At 42.8% G+C, this 21045-nt stretch overlaps 1 protein-coding gene across 2 annotated transcripts in view; it reads left to right on the top strand.

Annotated features, from left to right (window-relative positions):
• The window catches only part of BANP (BTG3 associated nuclear protein), a 303313-nt gene extending 300234 nt beyond the window's left edge, over nucleotides 1-3079 (top strand). For both annotated transcript variants that reach the window (XM_075576425.1, XM_075576423.1), the window contains one exon: nucleotides 1468-3079. In XM_075576425.1, coding sequence (XP_075432540.1) covers nucleotides 1468-1539 — 72 coding nt within the window. In that variant the 3' untranslated portion in view covers nucleotides 1540-3079. The remainder of the gene's footprint in view (nucleotides 1-1467) is intronic.
• Nucleotides 3080-21045: the final 17966 nt, after the last annotated feature.

Here is a 21045-nt window from a genome sequence, read left to right as displayed (position 1 = left end):
CAGCAATGTTGGCTATGAAATATGTTAATTTAAAACAAACATTATATATATACATACATACATACATACATACATACATACATACATACATACATACAGTCATGTGATAAAGAAAGTACACCATCTTTGAATTCTATGGTTTTACATATCAGGACATAATAACAATCATCTGTTCCTTAGCATGTCTTAAAATTAGGCAAATACAACCTCAGATGAACAACAACACATGACATATTACATTGTGTCATGATTTATTTAACAAAAATAAAGCCAAAATGGAGAAGCCATGTGTGAAAAACTACGTATACCTTATGATTCAATAGCTTGTGGAACCACCCTTAGCAGCAATAACTTTAAGTAATCGTTTTCTGTATGACTTTATCAGTCTCTCACATCATTGTGGAGGAATTTTGGCCCACTCTTCTTTACAACATTGCTTCAGTCCATTGGGGTTTGTGGGCATTTGTTTATGCACAGCTCTCTTAAGGTCCAGTCACAGCATTTCAATCGGGTTGAGGTCTGGGCTTTAACTGGGCCATTGCAACACCTTGATTTTTTGCTTTATCAGCCATTCTGTTGTAGATTTGCTGGTGTGCTTGGGATCATTGTCCTGTTGTATGACCCAATTTCGGCCAAGCTTTAGCTGTCGGACAGATGGCCTCACATTTGACTCTAGAATACTTTGGTATACAGGGGAGTTCATGGTCGAATCAATAACTGCAAGGTTCCCAGGTCCTGTGGCTGCAAAACAAGCCCAAATCATCACTCCCCCCAGCCCCCCTACCACCGTGCATGACAGTTGGTATGAGGTGTTTGTGCTGATATGCTGTGTTTGGTTTTCGCCAAACGTGGCACTGTGCATTATGGCCAACCATCTCCACTTTGGTCTCGTCTATCCAAAGGACATTGTTCCAGAAGTCTTGTGATTTATTCAGATGCAACTTTGCAAACCTAAGCCGTGCTGCCATGTTCTTTTTAGAGAGAAGAGGCTTTCTCCTGGCAACCCTTCCAAACAAACCATACTTGTTCAGTCTTTTTCTAATTGTACTATCATGAACTTTAACATTTAACATGCTAACTGAGGCCTGTAGAGTCTGAGATGTAACTCTTGTTTTTTTTTTGCAAAAGCGCTATATGGAACAAAGATTATTATTATTATTATTATTATTATTATGTATATACACATATTGACACACACAGTATATACACACTGCATATGGCTTAGTGCAGTACAAATGCTGTGATGTTTAACTGTCCATCTAACTCTGCCATACATAATAAAATAATGCAAGGATTTCACTGAAGGAACATTGTAGGACCTTCTTTGGATACGTACATTTCACTGTCCCATTTTATGGCCATGCCATATGTTGAGAATGTATGGTAACGCAGCGCATTGAACCCATGGGTGCCTTTGATGTTCGGTTACGAGGCAGATGTATTAATCAACTCATTTTTGCTTTTCAGGCGATAGAACCTCTGCAGTCTGCCCTCCAGCCAGAAATGCATATTGAACATGGAGCAATCCAGATTCAGTAACAAAGGAAGAAAGAACGCAGCCAGTGATCATCAGTACAGAGAACTTCCACTCTCACTTAAGAAATGATACTATGTATCTGCATCTTGTCACGTGATGTGTGTACTCACACTCACTAAATGTCCATGGTTACTTCACAGGAGCAAAAGTATTAAATAATAATACGTCTTAGGTTAAAGGCGCTTTCCAACTCTACTCACTGGTCCTGACTTGAATCCGACCAAAATTGGGATTAACAGATGTAAGAAGCTTTCCTTTATCTCACAATTAATGCTGAAATCAAGAATTTACCTTGTTTGTACTCTACAAAATGCTATTTTTTTATCCTCTGTACCGTTTATATTTAAAAATGGAAAAAACATTGCAAAATATGGAGTACTGGGTATTTTCTGTTTACCTTTGGATTTTTTTTTCTTTCTCATTTTCATGCAGAAGAATGGTTTAGAACATCCCCTGAGAATGAACATACTGTTATATAAAGGGACAGTGAGTGACAGATGTCACATACAGCCATCTCAATCCTAAACAATGAAGACATTATACCATCAACAATAGCTGTTAATACCCACTATCTGCTCACTACAGTCCACAGCCAAGGAGTGTAGGGAATGTTGATTATTGCTGTATGTTCTGTGGCAGCAGAAGCGGGCAGCACATACCTTGACCATTGTGCGTATAGCCAGCTTCTGTGACCTGGGATCATTCAAGGATGCAAGAATAGTTTCTGCCACAAACATGAGCTGCTGTTGGTATTCGAGGTAATTCCCTAGCATTGCGTCTCTTTGAAAGTTTCTACCTGTCTCCCTGCGTCCGAATGCATCAAAGGACGCATTTATAACTGTAGCAAAAAATGCGCTTGATAAAAGCAGTCTTGGAGTAACCCAGGGGTGCTCAACTCCAGTCCTCAAGACCCCCCTCCCCTAACAGGTCAGGTTTTCAGGATATCCCTGCTTCAGCACAGATGGCTCAATCAGTGGGATTGAGCCACCTGTGCTGAAGCAGGGATATCCTTCAAACCTGACCTGTTGAGTACTGGAGTTGAGAACCCCATTAAAGGAAACGCTTGCCATACCAAAATGTATAATTTATTGACTCAGTCAGAAGGATCGTATTCACTGCAAAATCGGGGGCAAAACCCGTAAAGAATAAATGCACCGGAGTTATGGCGAGAACAGGAATGTCATTAAAAACATTTGGATTTTTGCCTTTGATAAATGTGGTACAATTTTACTAATTAACCCCCCAGAATGTGTTCGGAGACAGAGATGCTGCTGGTGAATGCGACTGGCGCTCTGTTTCATGGGATCTGTTTCACCATGAGATGATTTTCATGATATAGGTGAAATCCCGCCATGTGTTTAAAGGCGGAATTGCGAAGGTTACCTCTTTATCTGAACGTTTCCTGCAGAGAAACATTACACACTCGGGTTGTGACACTTGTTTAACTTTTGTGGTAAATGCAGACACTGTTAACAGCTGTAATTCGTCATTTATAAACAAAGTCAATAAATGTGTATTTATGAACATTGAAGCTTAAGCTCAGCTATAGTCCGTATCCCATGTTTTGTTTTTTTGATGCAACAATGTCATGTTTTGGTTAAAGTCTGGTCTAACCCAACACTGTATGATTTTAGCGGTTGATGCCATTGAAAAATGCAGAGAATTGCCGGTCCCCTGGCAGCAAGGGCTTAATGCAAGGGTTCTCATCTCCAATCCTCAAGATCCCCCAACAGGTCAGGTTTTAAGGATATCCAGTTTCAGCACAGGTGGCTCAATCAGTGGCTCAGTCTTCGGTTGAGCCACCTGTGCTGAAGCTAGGATATCCTTAAAACCTGACCTGTTGGGGGTTCTTGAGGACTGGAGTTAAGAAACCGTGGGTTAATGCAAGAGAAGCATGTGAGAAATACTTTGTCTGTGTAGGTACGGCTGTAAGTGTTTTGTATATAAATACCAGCATGCTGTATGGTTAAAACAGCCACTTCATGGCTAGCCAACTAAAGGCACAATATGAAGCCAGCTGGCTCAGGGAATGTCATAATTTTAGTACAACCACAGGCGCCCTGTTAAGCATCACGCATGCACATCGCACCTTCAGCGTAAACTGCAGATAGCAAGATATATATATTACTGGGCCCCAGTTTGGTTTGAGGCTATTAACACTTAAAGCTGCAGTTCAGTCTTTTTTTTTTTTTTTTTTACTTGAATAGTTTCATGTGTGCAATCTCTACTTACCTAAAGAACTGTATAGCTGCAGGGCAATTCTTTCTCCATGTATTGATCAGCGAAATTTGGTGACATCATTAGTGAAGGGATCTGTTTTTCTTCTGCTTCTTTCTCTCAGTGGAAGCTCATGAATATTCATGAGCACTCCTGCACTGACATGTGCTAGAGGGAGGGCAGGGCAGACAAAGGGGTGTGCCAGGGCTTGTGACAGGACATGAAGGGGCAGTGCCTTAGTAAATGGTTGTTAAAATAGAATACAAGAAATTTGGTCTTTCAAAGTTGTTTTTTTAAAAACAGAAAATGCTAAAAGTATTTTTTCTTTCTACAGAACTGATTTATTAAAAAAAACACACATGCAGGATATTGACTGAACTGCAGCTTTAAGTTCTGAAAATCTTTGAAATTCTTTGTCTGCCTCTGTCCACAATGGTGTGATTTGACAAATGTTTGTAATTATCAAGTGTGGGACAATGTAGATGTGTTTAGTTATTGTCCTGCATAATTATTAACTTTTTGTCCCCCCGTCTGCAGGAGTACAGAGTAAATGAGAAAACCAACACCAAGAGGTGGTCTAAGGTCAATACTGAGATGTACAAACCAAATAGATATTGGTGGTGCTATTACCCAGAAACCGCAAACAGAAAGAGGGGAAAACAGCCAAAATACAAAAATATAGCATTCCCCCTCTCCTAGAAAAAAGAAAGACGGATGAAGCCTATAGGGTTAGTAAATCAGAGTGCAGCTGCGGCTTCTTTACTCTTTCTTTTTCTTTTTTACAAGAGGGGATACCCTATATTTTTGTATTTTGGCATTTGCAATAATTCAATCAGAAATTATAAGAGAAGGTTACGGGTATGCCATGAATACAGGTACCAATGGGTGACGCATGTAATAAGATAATGGTATGGGAATATTTGGGTATGCCATGAATACAGGTACAAAGGGTGACACACGTAATAAGATAATGGTATGGGAATATTTGGGTATGCCATGAATACAGGTACAAAGGGTGACACACGTAATAAGATAATGGTATGGGAATATTTGGGTATGCCATGAATACAGGTACCAATGGGTGACACACGTAATAAGATAATGGTATGGGAATATTTGGGTATGCCATGAATACAGGTACCAATGGGTGACACACGTAATAAGATAATGGTATGGGAATGTTTGGGTATGCTATGAATACAGGTGGTATTGCATGTTTATAGTGTTACAGAACAGAATTGTGTTGGTAACCGCTGTGTTAAGGGAAAGACTCCTTGAATTTAACATTTCAAAGTTGGCAACTGTGTTTTACAGTTCTGTAATTGTACAAGAGCTTCCCAAAACCGATCATTTTCAAACCACCAAAAAAAGGAAGCACAAAAATACACATAATCATATATTTTTCATCGGGCACCGAAGGGGGGCTGTGTAAAAGGAAAGGGGTTTTTTTTGGTGGTGTTGCGGAAAATGGAAAGGCTGGGTAATTCGATATGTCCCTATGAAATAAACAGGAGGCATCTTATTTCTAGTTACTGGACACAGAAAAGGCATCGAGATCCAAGGAGGGAAAAAAGAACACACCCAGAGGTAAACCCGCCGCAGGGAGAGTCTGCGCTGAAGCCACAATCTGTTTTATTCACTCTCATTATAAAGCATGGACCTTCCTCTTGTTTTACCTTTGTGAAGTTAAGTCTGTTGTCGGCCTTTGCAGCATCAACATTTATTTCTTTTAATCTATCGTTGCGTCCTGGAGATATCGGTTGCTAGAAATGTGCCCCCCATGGAATATAAAATGGCCGCTGCTATTGGGATGAGTAAAGACCACTTCAAGTAAAGAAACTCCACCAATGACATGTACAGTTTTGCGGCAACGTGATGTCCCAAACAATTGGAATAAAAGGAAGTTGTATCAGTTTTTTTTTTTAACATGGATTTGCAAATACTGTATTGTATGTATGTATGTACAGTATGTATATATGTATGTATGTATGTATGTATGTATGTATGTACCGTATTGGCCTGAATATAGTGCTATGTTTGTTTCCTAAAAATGTCCTTCCGTAAACTGTCCTCGTATTATATGTGCAGCCTAACACCTTTTATTTTTCATGTAGAACACCTTCTAAACGGTAGGGTGGTGTTATGCGCGACGCCGTGCTATATTCGGGGCAATGCGGTATATCTTTATATAGCGGCCACAGCTTTCCTGGCACTTAAACAATAAGTGCAAGAAACAAGATGAGACAATGGGAAAAACAATCCAGCCCGGAGAGCTTACAATCTAAGTGTATTGTCCATAGGGGGGGGGCTCAACTCCAGTCCTCAAGACTCCACCCCCCCCCGCCCCCCCAATCAGGTCAGGTATTAAAGATATTCCAGCTTCAGCACAGGTGGCCCAATCAGTCCCTGCTTCAACACTGGTGGCTCACAGTGGTTCAGTCTTTGATTGAGCCACCTGTGCTGAAGCTGAGATCTCCTTAAAACCTGACCTGTTGGTGAAGGTCTTGAGGAGTGGAGTTGAGCGCCCCTGGACCATAGGACTAAATCGCAGCTATTCAGATGGTAGAAGCAGGGGCTAAAGATCCTTATATAGTTTACTCTGCACCGGCAGCCGAGGAGTCGGTACCTTTACCATTAGCACTGATACCTTTGTCCAGTTGGATATAATTGACTCCTTCTCCATTGTCTCCAATGGGCAATTTCGTGTGAAAACGGCCACTTTGGCAGATATAGAAAAAGCCCCTAAAAGCCTGGGATTCAGCAAAGTACTTTACTTTGGCGATAATATTTGATGTTATGGGGGTTAAAACCTAATGCCAAATATCGCCGTATTCACAAAAAAATCTGTATGTAGGATAACCGTGCGACATTGAGCTAATCGGCACGCGGGTGTTTGCCGATGGTGCAGGAAATTGAGATGGTGTCTCTCAGATCACCATAAACTCCCCCCAAAAACAGGCAAAGAGAACTCTTCTCTACCATATGGTAACATAATAACCATTACAGCACCCTATGAGAGCAGAGGGCTTTAACCCTTTATGATGTCAGAAGATCTACCAATACATTGCAAAAAAGAGCCTTGGGTGCACCCCACTACACTAAAGGGGTTAACAATAAAAATCACCCCCCACCCCCAAATGCTGTTTGGCACCTAAGGCTAGTTCTGTGACTTGTGACTGGTTAAAGCAACAGTTCCGATTTGGAGGAGGCCCCCGGAGTGTATCGGTGGTCCGACGTGCAGGGACCCCTATGTTCCCTTGATATTATTGGTGGGGGTTTCGAGGTGTTGTTTGACAGTACGAAAACTACAAATATAGCCGCCGAACTGCAACTCTGCCCATGGGGTCATCCGCCGGTTATGCCGTGACTTTTCCGCCCCGGAACAAATTCTGAAACCCGATTCAGGTAAGATAAAATTTAAAAGAAATAATAATTTAGGTGTGAATGAGGCTTGGAAGTTTCTGCTGCTGTTGTGTGTCGGACCTCCCTTTGTACAGTATATGCTAATACAATCTGGGTGGTCTCTCTTGAAACCCCCCTGGAAGGGGACAGTCTCCCTTTGTTTTGTCACATTATGTTGATGATTGATGATCTTGTTTATAAACATATACAAATCGAATAAAAATATGTATTTTTAGATTGACCTCTTAGTAGGCCTCGGCCATTTGGGTCTACTACGGGGTTAATTCACGCCCTATTCTAACATCCCTATCAATAACTAACACAGCTGTGGGTAACTCCAGTCCTCAAGGGCCATTGTTTGAGCCACCTGTACTGAAGCAGGAATAGCCTGAAAACCTGACTTGGTGGCTCTTGAGGATCGGAGTTGGCCACGCCTGCACTCAATCCATTTATATCCCCTTTTAATCTCACCCATCCAGAGGTTTTTATTTTTATTGATGCAGATTCCTATTATCAGTATTTTAAGTAGGCTATCATTTTGTTTCTAATTTTCTTAAATGGTCTCTGTTTTTGTTTTAGCTTTTTTACTATCCCCCTTTCACTCTTAATCTGTGGCTAGGGCAAGATTGCCATCTCCCGGCCCCCCCCCATCAATACCGAAAGACACTACAGTACACTGACTGTGAGTTGGAGGAGACGGCGTGTGACCTAGGGGTGCAGCTGGCCCGGAGAGCGCCTGGAGGCTCTGGCGCACATCCCTATACAAACTTGCCACGGAGGCTCAGCAGGGAGAGGCTGGCTGCCCCTCAAGACAAGGGGAGAGACTGCAGCCTGGGGCAGGACTTGATAAGGATCCGAGGCAGAGGGGAGAAGACTGGTCACTAGACTGTAGAGGTGCCCCAGGGCACATTTGAAACTACAACATGGAAAGTATATGTATCTCGGATCATGCCCCAGTGTTGTTTGAGATGCAGCTTGGTACCAGGAGATCAGGATCCCCCACCTGAAAATATCTCTCTTCCCTAGACGCTGCCCATTAATTCAGTGATTTCCTACATAATGCCTGGGTAAACTATACTTGTGACAATGAAGTGCAAGTATCAAATCCAATGTCGTTCTGGGAATTTTCTAAAGTTTTATTCTGGGGCAATATAATGTCTTATGTTTCCTACTAATTCTAATGCTTTTGCTTGTTTAGCACTGAGTGTATGTAGCGCTGTATGTAGAATTTTTGCAGGTACAAGTCCCTGCCGAGTAGAAGTTACAATCTATGTTTTTGGTGCCTGAGGCACAGGGAGATAAAGTGGTTTACCCAAGGTCACAAGGCACTGACACTGGTATTTGAACCAGGCTCCCTGCTTCCACCTCTGTGCCATTGATTTCAGTCCGTGTTTTTACTCGCTGAGCCACTCCTTCAGCCCTATTGAAAGAAAAAGGTTCAGGAAAAATGACTGACCGTGGCATCCATAGAATTTAGACAAAATCCAATCCCTAACAGAACGTGGATTAGCAAATCTCCATCCTAGATTACCAATTCGATAAATAGGTATTGGCCATATTGACAATAGACAGATATCATATGACATGATACTAGAGAAGGAAATGAAGTCGTAAACCTTATCTCACACTCAGCCCTAATTTCTCGCTATGCACCATCCCGATTCTTGCATTCTGCTCGAGGATGTTTTCTCTCTACCCCCTTTTTTATCTAAAGCCCTCTCCCGCCTTAAACCTTTTTCACTGACTGCCCCACACCTCTAGAATACCCTTCCCCTCAATACCCGACTAGCACCCTCTCTATCCACCTTTAAGACCCACCTTAAAACACACCTGCTTAACAAAGCATATGAGTTGCTCTGTGGCTAATACTATACACCTGATACATAAAGCTTGGCCCCTTGCAGACACACTTACCAGAACGCCCTCCTACTGTCTCTGTTCGTTCTTCCTACTGTACCTACCAATTAGATTGTAAGCTCTTCGGAGCAGGGACTCCCAGTTTCCTAAATGCAACTTTTATGTCTGAAGCACTTCTTCCCATATGTGTTATTTATATTAATTGTTATTTATATGATTGAGAGACAAAGGGAAGGATAGGGAGTGATCACAAAACCATACTAATTGTGTAGTTATACAGTAAATAAGGTAATCGAATTGTGGGTGCAAACTGTGATCTGACTAGTGAATCAGAAAAAGGGGGGAAGGGAAACACAAAGTGATTGTGCCCCTAAAAGAATTCACTAAACTGCACACCACTAAGTGTAAAAAGTAACTTTTAATAAATTGACTTAAAACATATATTACCAAAGATAGGTGTAACGTGAGTTAAAAATAAATTAAATCAAAAAATATATCAAGCATCTATGTCCATGTTAGGAGGATTGGATATTTTTCTATCACTTTTCATATATATATATATATATACCACAGTACTCGCTGACTGCACAAACTAGACTAAATTAGCCATGTTCTATGATCTAAACATGCTGAAACAGGAACCTAACAAAACTACATTAAAACAGCTCCAAGTAGGAGACTGACAACATTGCACGTCCAACGCGCACGTCCAGCAAAGGAGCTTCTTCAGGGACAATTCCTCCTATCTCTGTGTGTATGTACTCCTACAGAGTATATGCTGTGAACTTAATAACATTGTGCCTGTGAATGCTAGTCCCTGTATTACAGGATATGCACTTCATGTGACAGCCATTATCACCAACTAGCTAACTGTATGTTCATGCTAGGAGGATTGGATATTTTTCTATCACTTTTCAATTGATCTCGCTGACCTCTATACAGTTACCATCTGGTCTAACAGCTGATCCAGAGGGGCTAATACCCTGACCTGTTGCATCGTATGCCTTCCATCCCACCATCATTAGTTGGTAAATTGGGATACTACTATCATACATACTAGATGGCATAGATGCTTGATATATTTTTTGATTTAATTTATTTTTAACTCACGTTACACCTATCTTTGGTAATATATGTTTTAAGTCAATTTATTAAAAGTTACTTTTTACACTTAGTGGTGCGCAGTTTAGTGAATTCCTTTAGGGGCACAATTACTTTGTGTTTCCCTTCCCCCCTTTTTCTTATTTATATGATTGTCATGTGTATTACTACTGTGAAGCACTTGTACTTTAATGGCGCTATATAAATAAAGACATACATACGTCTATTGTGTCTCCCCAGCCCCCTGGCACAGCCCTGCTCTCTCCCTGCTCAGGGAAATCCCACAGTCCAGGGCCGACCCATCCCTTAGGCAAACCTAGGCGGTCGCCTAGGGCACAAAGGTCCTAGGGGCACAGCGGGAGCCGAGAGGCACAGGAGTCAGGGAGCGAAGGGGCAGTAGAATACAATGTCAGCTAAGGAAAGACGTTGAGACAGCGGGCGGCGGTGACTTGGCTGTGGCAGGCAAATACATCCAATCGGAGCAAGAGCACAGGAGACGGCAGGGGAGGTACGCGCTGTAACACCGGAAGTTGACCGGCATCTGACTTCCGGCGTCTGACTTCCGGCGCCGGACTCCTGATGAAGCTGAAGTTTTCAAGCGAAACGCGTTGTCCAAGAGAGGTATTGTGCGTCTTCCTGAGAGACATGTGTACTTCGGAAGGAACAGCTTTTGGAGGTGCTGGTGTTCCCGGGCGGCTATAACTGGAGGAGAAACGAGCCGGCACTACACAGCCATCCAGAGCAGCGTCGCGGGAGTGGTGAGATCCCCGCTTGGCAGCGAGATCTGTTTTATATCAATTGTCTTAAACGCCTTTTATTTGCCTTATTGTTAGTTTCCACTTGGGAGGCTGGGGCAATATTTTAATATAAAGTTTACAGTTACTTTTGCGCTATGGATGTTCTTTCTTTGAGCTAAACCCACACACAACAAGATATTCGGTGGAATTGCCCCAGACTGTGAATTGCCCATTTTTTTTCTCGCCGAATGTGAGTATTAACTATTTAAGTTGTATCAGCCCATTTCCTACACCAGTTATTGCATAGTACTTTGTCGGTGTTTCTGTTTACATTTTTTCATAACGCATTGGACGTCCCCCGCTCCCTTGTCATTCTGGAACCCCCGTATCTAAAGAAACTGGGAAACAGTGTTTTATTAAAGGTTGAGTGGTAGACTCCATTTTATTCACATCTATATCACTCATAGCACTACAATCATTTGTCCCTGACATTCTGTTGTTATTTTTGTTAAGGTCACTATTGACGCTGAGTTCATTGCACGTTGATCACGCAGTATCCACGTTAGTGCAACTTGTTATGTGATGTTTAGATTTGACTTCACTTCACCACAATATTATCACTAATTATTGTCACCTGTGATAATTGGAGAGCGCCATCCTAGCACTTTGTTTTCGCACTTCTGTCGGTGAAGAGGGACGGTTGTTGGTGAAGAGGGGCGGTTGTTAGTGAAGAGGGGCGGTTGTTGGTGAAGAGGGGCGGTTGTTAGTGAAGAGAGGTGGTTGTTGGTGAAGATGGGGCGGTTGTTGGTGAAGAGGGGCGGTTGTTGGTGAAGAGGGGCGGTTGTTGGTGAAGAGGGGCGGTTGTTGGTGAAGTGGGGCAGTTGTTGAGCGGGATACAGTACTTTTTACCTAGACTGATTTTGCTCTCTTTGTCCTTTTTTTGTTTTGCTTGAAGGAAGAGTTGGCAACTATGAGATTATCTGGCTGTACTGGTCTATGTGTAATATTTTTGTGAAGCTAAACTTGCTCGGTGCTGTAATTCTCACAGCCTCAACGTCAGGTTTGTCTGAATCAGTTTCTCTCTGCTCACAGCGGGGCTGCTTGGAAGCTTGGCAAAAACAATACAGAGTATGAGATTACATCTGGTGATAAAAATGCTACTAAAAGGACTTGATTTCTAGCTGTGGTCTCCCAGTATTTCCCCCTTATCTTTAGGAAGAGAGCACTTATTCGACTGTGATTTAGTATGCGTGTTAAGATAACTGCTCTCTCTCTCTTTCTGGGGGGAAATGACAATGAATCCTTAATTCCCTATATGGTGCTATTTGTGCCTAAATAATAAGGTTATTATTATTTTTTTATTTTACAGCTATGAGTGTCTGACAAACTAGGAGCAGATTATAGTAGTCCAGTCGAGATATTAAAAGGGCATGAATTAACATTTGGGGTGGATTGCATGGTGAGGAAAAGTTGTGTTTTAGCATTGAGGGGGAGAAAAACGACTGGCTGTGTATAAAGGAGAGGGAGGATTCAAGAATGACACCTTGTGGTATCCGGGGGATAGTGAAGGTATGTATTGTTGGAGAGAGATCTGGCACTGGGTTAGAATTACAGGGAATATGATTACTGTAGTTCTGCTTTGGACATGTTGAGTTTGAGGTAAGGGTGGGACATCAAGAGGAAATAGCAGAAAGACTATTAGTGACACGAGTTTGGAGAGGGCTCAGAAGATGGGCATATTTAGGAGTTATCAGCGTAGAGGTGGTACTGCAAAACAAACTATTAGTTGACCTAAGGAAGTGGTATGAAGAGAAGAGGTCCTAGAGCAAAGGCCTGGGAAACACCAACATCGGAGTGGGAGGGAAGAAGAGCAGGTGACAGCAAAGGAAAAACTGAATGTAAATCATTTTTACAGGTTCTGTATATTGTAATCTAAAGGCCTGCGTGTAATAGCAAACAAACCTTTAATTTAATAGCGTTCTTAAAAACAGTCTACAAATGGAGCTTAATGGCATGGCTCCTATGCACATGTCTATTAACCCATTGGGAGATATTACAGTTGCCTGAAACCTGGACACTAAGTAACCACATTTTTTTTTATTTTCACTCAAACTCTTCTTCATTTATTTCTGTAGAACATTCCAATCCCTTCATCCATGTCATCCATCCATAACCAGGTTTGTTAATAGTAGAGAATGGTTGGAAGAATTCAAATGATGGAGGTACAAAGAGCTGACCCTGAAAATGTGATAGGCGTTGACTTAGGAGTTTGAGTAACCTGGAGTTAATAAGCTTCAGAATTCAGTTTAGCAAAAGAGGACTAGCCCAAGGTCCTTCATAGCTTATATAAGACTTCATGTCTTTGGGAGACTCGAGCCAGAAAATGGGGGGGAAATAAACAATGGAGACTATACGAACATGGCCTCAATGTTTTGAAAGTGATCGCTACAATTCCCTGCTAGACCTGGAATAATTTCTTACGCAGCTCATTTCTAGTGTTTGGGAATAGGATAGTTTGTGATGTGTTGTTGTCTTCGGTGACATTGGCCTGTTACAACAGGACTACAGTTTAAGTTTGTGACTCACTGTGCTCATTTGCATGTCATTACCCAGAATCCCTGGCTGCAGTGGAAGCACTGTTTGCCAAGCGATAATGGGGAAAGACAGAGTTGCAGATCTATCTGAGACATGCAAAGGCACCACAAGTAGTATTTGTATTTACTGTACTTCTTTTATCAATACATATTTTTAAAGGGTGCATCATATTTCAGTGTTTTTTTTAAATTTTGATAACTTCAATGTTATTGTTTTTTTGTTTTTTAAAGTCAAACAATTCCAAGATGTACATACATTATGTCCTTTTGACAATGCTACGGTTTTATTTATAGAGTAAGGCTGCGTCCCCGCTGGCGCTGAGCGTGCTGAGCGCGCGGTGCTTGCCGCTTTTACTTACATAAATCTTTATGTGTAAGTCCCCGTTCACGTGGTGTACGCGCACTCGTACGCTCACTCAAGCTTGGTGCTTGAGTAAACAAAAAAATGTAACTTTCAAGCGCGCTCAACTTGCTCGCAATGCCCCCCGCGCGCTTGCGAAATAGCCAGGACACCCTGTGCTCATGCTTAGGGAGTTGGGGACATCACCGCTCTCAAGCATGAGCGCAGTCAGCACCAGCGGGGCCGCAGCCTAAGAGAAAATACCTGCTATAACTAGTTCTTTCTAACAATACAAAGGCGGTCCCTGCCCAGAAAGGGCTTGCAATATTATTGGTTGCGTATTAGGAACGGAAACACAAGACGATATGAGAAGTGCCTGTTAAATATTGTGTCTGAACATACGCTATTAACCCCCTCACTGCCACAGGGGCATATATGTCATGGAGTACTTTGCAATGTAGAAAGAAACCATCTTGGTGATGTTTCAATATCAGTACAGAGATCCAAACAAGAAGAGAGCCGCATTACATGACTTCACAGCACATGGATTTCTGGTCGTTTGTAGTGTGGACTTTCTTGGAACATTATGCAGAGATCACAAACCATTGCTTCCTGTTAGAACAAATGCTGCTATTGTATTCATTTTTTAAATAACAGCAACAACAATACATTTGTTTAATCAAGTATCATAGGTTGGACACTTAGGAAGTAACTCAAGTGATATCGCTTTAGAATCATTAGTCCAAGGAGGGAAGATAAATCTATAGGTGATTAAACCGTAATCTATTGTTGACATTGTATCAGAATGTTGTCTTTTCTGACTTTAAAACACATGATTGCACTTCCCTCGTGCCCCACGCTGCTGCTTGCAGCTTGCGCAAGTCTGTTAAATATCACACCATTTAAACCACTGCAAAGATTATGGCCGTGGACTGGACAATGACCACGGAAACATATTATTTAGCTGCCTTTTCTTTTCACATAGGCTTCCTTTAGTCTTGAACTACTGCAAATCAAGCTTTCAGGTAATTGGATTACCGTCTCTCGCGCTGCCATTCATCTTGCTATTGAAACTCATGGAGCTTTTCAATTTGACAGCACAATAACAGCCATTAGATGGTATTGGGCCACGCAGTTAGAAAAGGGAACTCGGACCCCCTACATTGCAATACAGGGGAGTGGCTGTATCACCTCCACGTGCCTGTACCCCCAGCGCCTCTCCACCGTCTCACCTTCGTATGGATCTTTACCACTGTGGCCTAACGGAGAAGAACGAGAAGGTTTGTGCATAACAAAGTTCTGATAACTGCAGGCAAGAGACGTGTACGTTTGCTAAAGATGTATTGTTTTCCTGTTAAAGCTACAGACCAAGCAATATCCGTATTATTAATATTATTATTATTTTAATTATTACATGGGTGTTTTTTTAAAAAAAAAAATCAGTTCTGCACTACGAGAAAATACTTGGAGCATTTTTTTAAAACCACTGTGAATTAGATTTTTAATGTATTATAATGTAACAAGCATTTTTTGTTTCTGTAGCAACCATTTACAAAGTCACATCCCCTTCCTCTTCTGAAACAGGCTCTGGCATACCACTTTTTGAGCCCTGCCCTCTCTGTAGCAGTGCACCAATTGTACCTAGTGACTGCCTGGTCACGTGATCTTCCCCACAGAACTTTGCATCTTACATATTAAAGGGAAATAATGCTTCTTTAATATGAACCCTTGTTAACACGGCTTAAGGCGCTGCTTAGTGAGGGCGCCTTTAGTCTTCTCAGGTCTCTAACACACTTATATTACAAGCCCTAGCAATACTAGAGGAGTTAACTGTGTAGAAAACCTGTGTAGAAAACCATCTGTTTGAATGTGCCTCAGATGTGCTAATTAAGCAGACAGAACCACACTGTCAGTTGACTTTTTAGGCCTATATAAACCCAGTCAGAACAGCTAGTCTGCCTGCAGCCCATATTCAAAGTGGCCCATTATAAGTGGCATGACTACAACTCAAGTTTAAAAGGAAATTCAAAAGAAGTGAGGAAGAAGTGGACACCCCAACTGGCCCTGATTCCTGCATTTGAACTACGCCGAAAAGGAGGATATCATCTATACCAGACTGCATCATTACTGCTGTGATGCTGCCTTTACCATTTATATTTGCTGTGACTTCACTTCTTCTCAAATTATGCACTTCTTTCTACCAGCCTCCGTATGTCTCTAACTCTATTCATATATCTCCATCTCTCCTTCCTTCATCACTTCTCTGTTCACATGAACTCCTGTCTTACCTGCGTCCTCTGACACCACACAGCTATATCCCCTGCACTAAAAAACACCCCTACAAATCATCCTCACACATTCTCTTTCTATCCATGCTTCTCCTTGCTTCTGGGGATATCTCTCCCAATCCTGGTCCCTGTCTTATTCCTACATGCGCTCGTCCTTGCCTGCCAATTGCAACCTCTACTCCTTCTGGTGTCAACCCCTCCAACCTCATACCCATCCCCTGCCACCCTCCCTCCTCTCTCCCTTTCTCCTGTGCCCTTTGGAATGCTCGCTCCCTTTCTAACAAGTTCCTCTTTGACTTTTTTCTCTCTCACTCTCTGCTCCTATTTGCTATAACTGAGACCTGGCTCACTCAGTCTGACTCTGCTCTGGAAGCTGCCCTCTCCTATGGTGGCCTTTCCTTCTCCCACACTCCGCACACTGATGGCAGGGGTGGAGGCGTGGGGCTCCTGCTCTCCTCTCTCTGTCGTTACCGAACCCTTCCTATTCCTCCCTCTCTTGCTTTTCCCTCCTTTGAGGCTCACACTGTCCAGATTTTCTCTCCTTTCCCTGTCCATCTGGCGGTCATCTATCGCCCACCTACCTCTACTCATCCCCCTTCTGCCTTTCTCTCTGAATCCTGGCTCTCTTTCTTCCTCTCCTCAGACTCCCCTGTTCTTCTCCTTTGGGACTTCAATTGCCACATTGATGACCCCTCTCTCCCTTGGGCTTCCCGCTTTCTTTCTCTAACCTCTTCTTTTGTCCTTCAACAGTGGACTGCAGCCAGCACCCACAAGGATGGCCACTAGTTAGACCTGGTTTTCACTAAGAACTTCTCTCTCTCCGATTTCTCCATTTCCCCTTTTCCTCTCTCTGACCATCATCTCATTCTCTCTATCTCGCTTCTCCCCTTCTCCACCTCCATCTACCCCCCGGTTCTGCAGAAACCTGCGCTCTATTCACTTACCTGACTTTGAGTCCACTTTACGCTCCTCCCTCTCCTCTCTCAGCTCTGCTACAGACCCTGACAACCTGGTCAGGAACTACAACTCTGTCTTGTCCTCGTCTCTTGATCTACATGCCCCGCTTTCTCTCTGCCGCACTCGCCCTTCTAACCCTAGACCCTGGCTAAATTCCCATACACGCATGCTGCGTTCCTCCACTCGTTCCTCTGAACGCCTCTGGAGGAAGTCTCACACTCTCGCAGACTTCCTTCACTACAAATTTATGCTATCCTGTCTCAACTCTGCCCTCTCGCAAGCTAAACAAGCCTACTCTTCTGCACTAATCAACATGCACAAGTCTAACCCACGCCGACTGTTCTCTGTCTTTGATACTCTACTCAAACCACCCTCAGCTGCCTCTCCTTCCTCCATCTCCGCTCAGGACTTTGTTGACTATTTTAAGGAAAAGGTGGAATCCATACGGCAGAACATCCCCTCTGTTTCTTCCTCCCATCCTACACCTCTTCCTAACTCTCCTCCTGCCTTCCTTGACTCTTTTTTCACTGTCTCAGAGGAGGATGTGTCGCTATTGATCGCCTCTTCTCCCTCTACCACTTGCCCTCTCGACCCAATTCCCTCCCATCTCCTAAAACCTCTTGCTCCTACTATAATCCCTATGCTCACACACATTTTTAACTCCTCCCTCTGCTCTGGAACCTTTCCCTCCTCCTTCAAACATGCAACCGTTATACCATTACTCAAAAACAGCAAGCTTGACCCTACCTGTCTTTCTAACTATCGACCTGTCTCCCTCCTGCCTTTTGCCTCTAAACTCCTTGAACGTCTTGTATTCTCTCGCTTGCTTCATTTTCTCAACACCTATTCTCTCCTAGACCCTCTACAATCTGGCTTCCGCACTGCTCACTCGACTGAAATAGCCGTCACTAAAATAACTAATGACCTCCATGCTGCCAAAGACAGAGGTCATTACACTCTGCTCATATTACTCGACCTCTCTGCAGCATTTGACACAGTGGACCACCCTCTTCTCCTTCATATTCTCCATACTCTTGGTATTCAGAACAAAGCTCTATCCTGGATCTCATCCTACCTCTCCCATCGTACTTTCAGTGTCTCTTCTGCTAACACCTCCTCCTCCTCTATTGATCTCTCTGTGGGGGTACCCCAGGGCTCTGTCCTGGGACCTCTTCTCTTTTCTCTGTACACACTCTCTAGGTGACCTAATAACATCTTTTGGGTTTAAATATCACCTCTATGCTGACGACACACAAATATACTTTTCAACACCCGACCTTACACCTGCTGTACAAACCAAAGTTTCTGAATGTTTCTCTGCAATATCATCCTAGATGGCCCTCCGCCGCCTTAAAATCAACATGGCTAAAACAGAGCTCCTCATACTTCCTCCCAAACCTGGCCCTACTACCTCCTTCCACATTACCGTTGGAACTACGATCATTCACCCAGTAGCCCAAGCACGCTGCCTAGGGGTCACACTCAACTCCTTTCTCACATTCGCCCCTCACATTCAAAACATTTCTAAAACTTGTCACTTTTTCCTCCGCAATATAACAAAGATACGTCCTTTCCTCTGTTGCATCTCACACTCCATTCTTCTCCTCACTTTTAAAGCTTTACACTCTTCTGCCCCTCCTTACATCTCATCCCTAATTTCTCGCTATGCACCATCCCGACTTTTGCGTCCTGCTCAAGGATGTCTTCTTTCTACCCCCTTTGTATCTAAAGCCCTCTCCCGCCTTAAACCTTTTTCACTGACTGCCCCACACCTCTGGAATGCCCTTCCCCTCAGTACCCGACTAGCACCCTCTCTATCCACCTTTAAGACCCACCTTAAGACACACTTGCTTAAAGAAGCATATGAATAGCACTGTGAATATTCTGAACACACGATACATAAAGCTTGGCCCCCTGCAGACGCACTTACCAGAACTCCCTCCTACTGTCTCTGTACGTTCTCCCTACCTACCAATTAGACTGTAAGCTCCTTGGGGCAGGGACTCCTCCTTAATGTTACGTTTATGTCTAAAGCACTTATTCCCATGATCTGTTATTTATATTATCTGTTAATTATTTGATTACCACATGTATTACTACTGTGAAGCGCTATGTACATTAATGGCGCTATATAAATAAAGACATACAATACAATACAGTTAAACACTGCAATATAGAATATTTCCACTTTAGGGTTAAACATCTCAGATACTGTATATCTTTATATGGTATTGCTGTATTGATTCTTACAACCCTAGGGACATTTTCTCTGAATACTGGTCTCTTCTGACGCACAACCTGATTACGAGCTGGTTGATGTTTTCATTTGATGATGTTTCAAATAAGTTAGTCTAAACTAAATAAACACATTGGGGCAAATTTGGATTCTCTAACGACAGTGGGGTCATAGAATAGGCTCGTTGCATTGTTGCAAACGGCGGGTTTGCCAAAAAATAGCCACAAAAGACTGTGTGTGTGTGTTTATTTAAATCGTACAAACACACGTTAAATAGCACCTAATGGCTTCCAATTTAGAGTTGGATTAATGGATGTTGTTAATTTAAATTCCTTTGCTTAATTAGGCACCTAGAGAGACCAGGCACTAATCCGACTACATTAGGAAAACCCAGCATTTGCAACATACATTTTCTGGAGTCATGGCTGTAATTCCTGCTCTATTGATGCACAGACGCTCCCTGGTGAAACTTGTTCTTCTTGAGAAGAATTAAGCACCCAACACCCCTCATCATGGACAGTTTGGCGTTTATTCAGTCTTATCTACATCTTAAAATCCACATTAGAACAAAGATCCCTCTAATGATCAAATTACTGGATGCAGGGTTTCCTTCTCAGATGTCGCAGACTATGGTCAGTTCCACAAAAGTCAAATTTTTGAGGGTGTGTACTGATTAAGCGCATGTTACGCACAGACTGACACTAATCTAAGACCTTGTTATTGTGTTTTAAGACCAGCTGCTCCGGACTCTGTACATCTTAAATCTAAATTGTCGCCTAATCCCAGAAATAGTGATGGCACAGCACTAAAATGATAAGGCCATCGCTATTTCTGCGATTACGTCTAAACTGTAAATTGGGCCAATCGAGCATTATTCCTATGTTTCCGTGTTGAACCATTGTTACCAGTTCACCTGCAATTCAGCGAAGGCATCTTATGTGCTTTAAAACAACATAATCATCCGATCAATATGTTGGCTATACTAAAACACATGATCGTCTTGACTATGCTGGATATAATTTTCGCTCCTTTACTAGTACATCATGATTCACGTTCTCCTCTCTCCCAGCTGGCAGTGTTTCTTGGCAGAGTTCCCGCATACATCTTATACTGATTGGCTCCTGTGTTTGTACATATGTAATGTCAGCGGAGACATCACCTACCAATTGGATTAATTTATCCTGAGGTCATATATGACACACTCTTGTATTTGGCACAAAGTAGGAGAAAGGCAGAATGTTAACCCATTCTCCTCTGCCAGGAGGGGACAACTCCAGTTCTCATATGCCACCAACAGGCCAGGTTTTCAGGATATCCCTGCTTCAGCACAGGTGCCTCAGTCGAAGACGCAGGGATATCCTGATAACCTGGCCTGTCGGTGGCCCTTGAGGACTGGAGTTGGCCACTCCTGTCCCAGGCCATTGACCAGGTTTTACATGTATTACACATTTAAATCCCATTCAATTCAGTGATCGTATTGCCATGGCAACGAGACGCCGTGTGATGGCACGGTGGGGGCGTCCGCAGCATCATTTGACGCCGGGATTCCAAATGAGCAGGAGGGTGCGGCAGAAAGGATGCGACCGACACAGGCAAATAGCTTCCCATTAGGTCTGATAGGCCCGACAGCGCGGCAAAATTATTTGAGGGCGGAAATTGTTGCCGCCTAACTGGCCTAATGGGAAATCTGACAGTGTGTATGAGAGTTTTCTGAAGTCTTACCGAATAAAGCAGTCTCCATGGGGCTTTTCTACTTTGCACTTTAAATACGCCAGATTT

This window comes from Ascaphus truei, chromosome 19 (assembly GCF_040206685.1).
Source record: "Ascaphus truei isolate aAscTru1 chromosome 19, aAscTru1.hap1, whole genome shotgun sequence".
Taxonomy (NCBI): domain Eukaryota; kingdom Metazoa; phylum Chordata; class Amphibia; order Anura; family Ascaphidae; genus Ascaphus; species Ascaphus truei.
The sequence above is the reverse complement of the archived record's forward strand: the minus strand, read 5'-3'. Positions and strand labels throughout refer to the sequence as shown.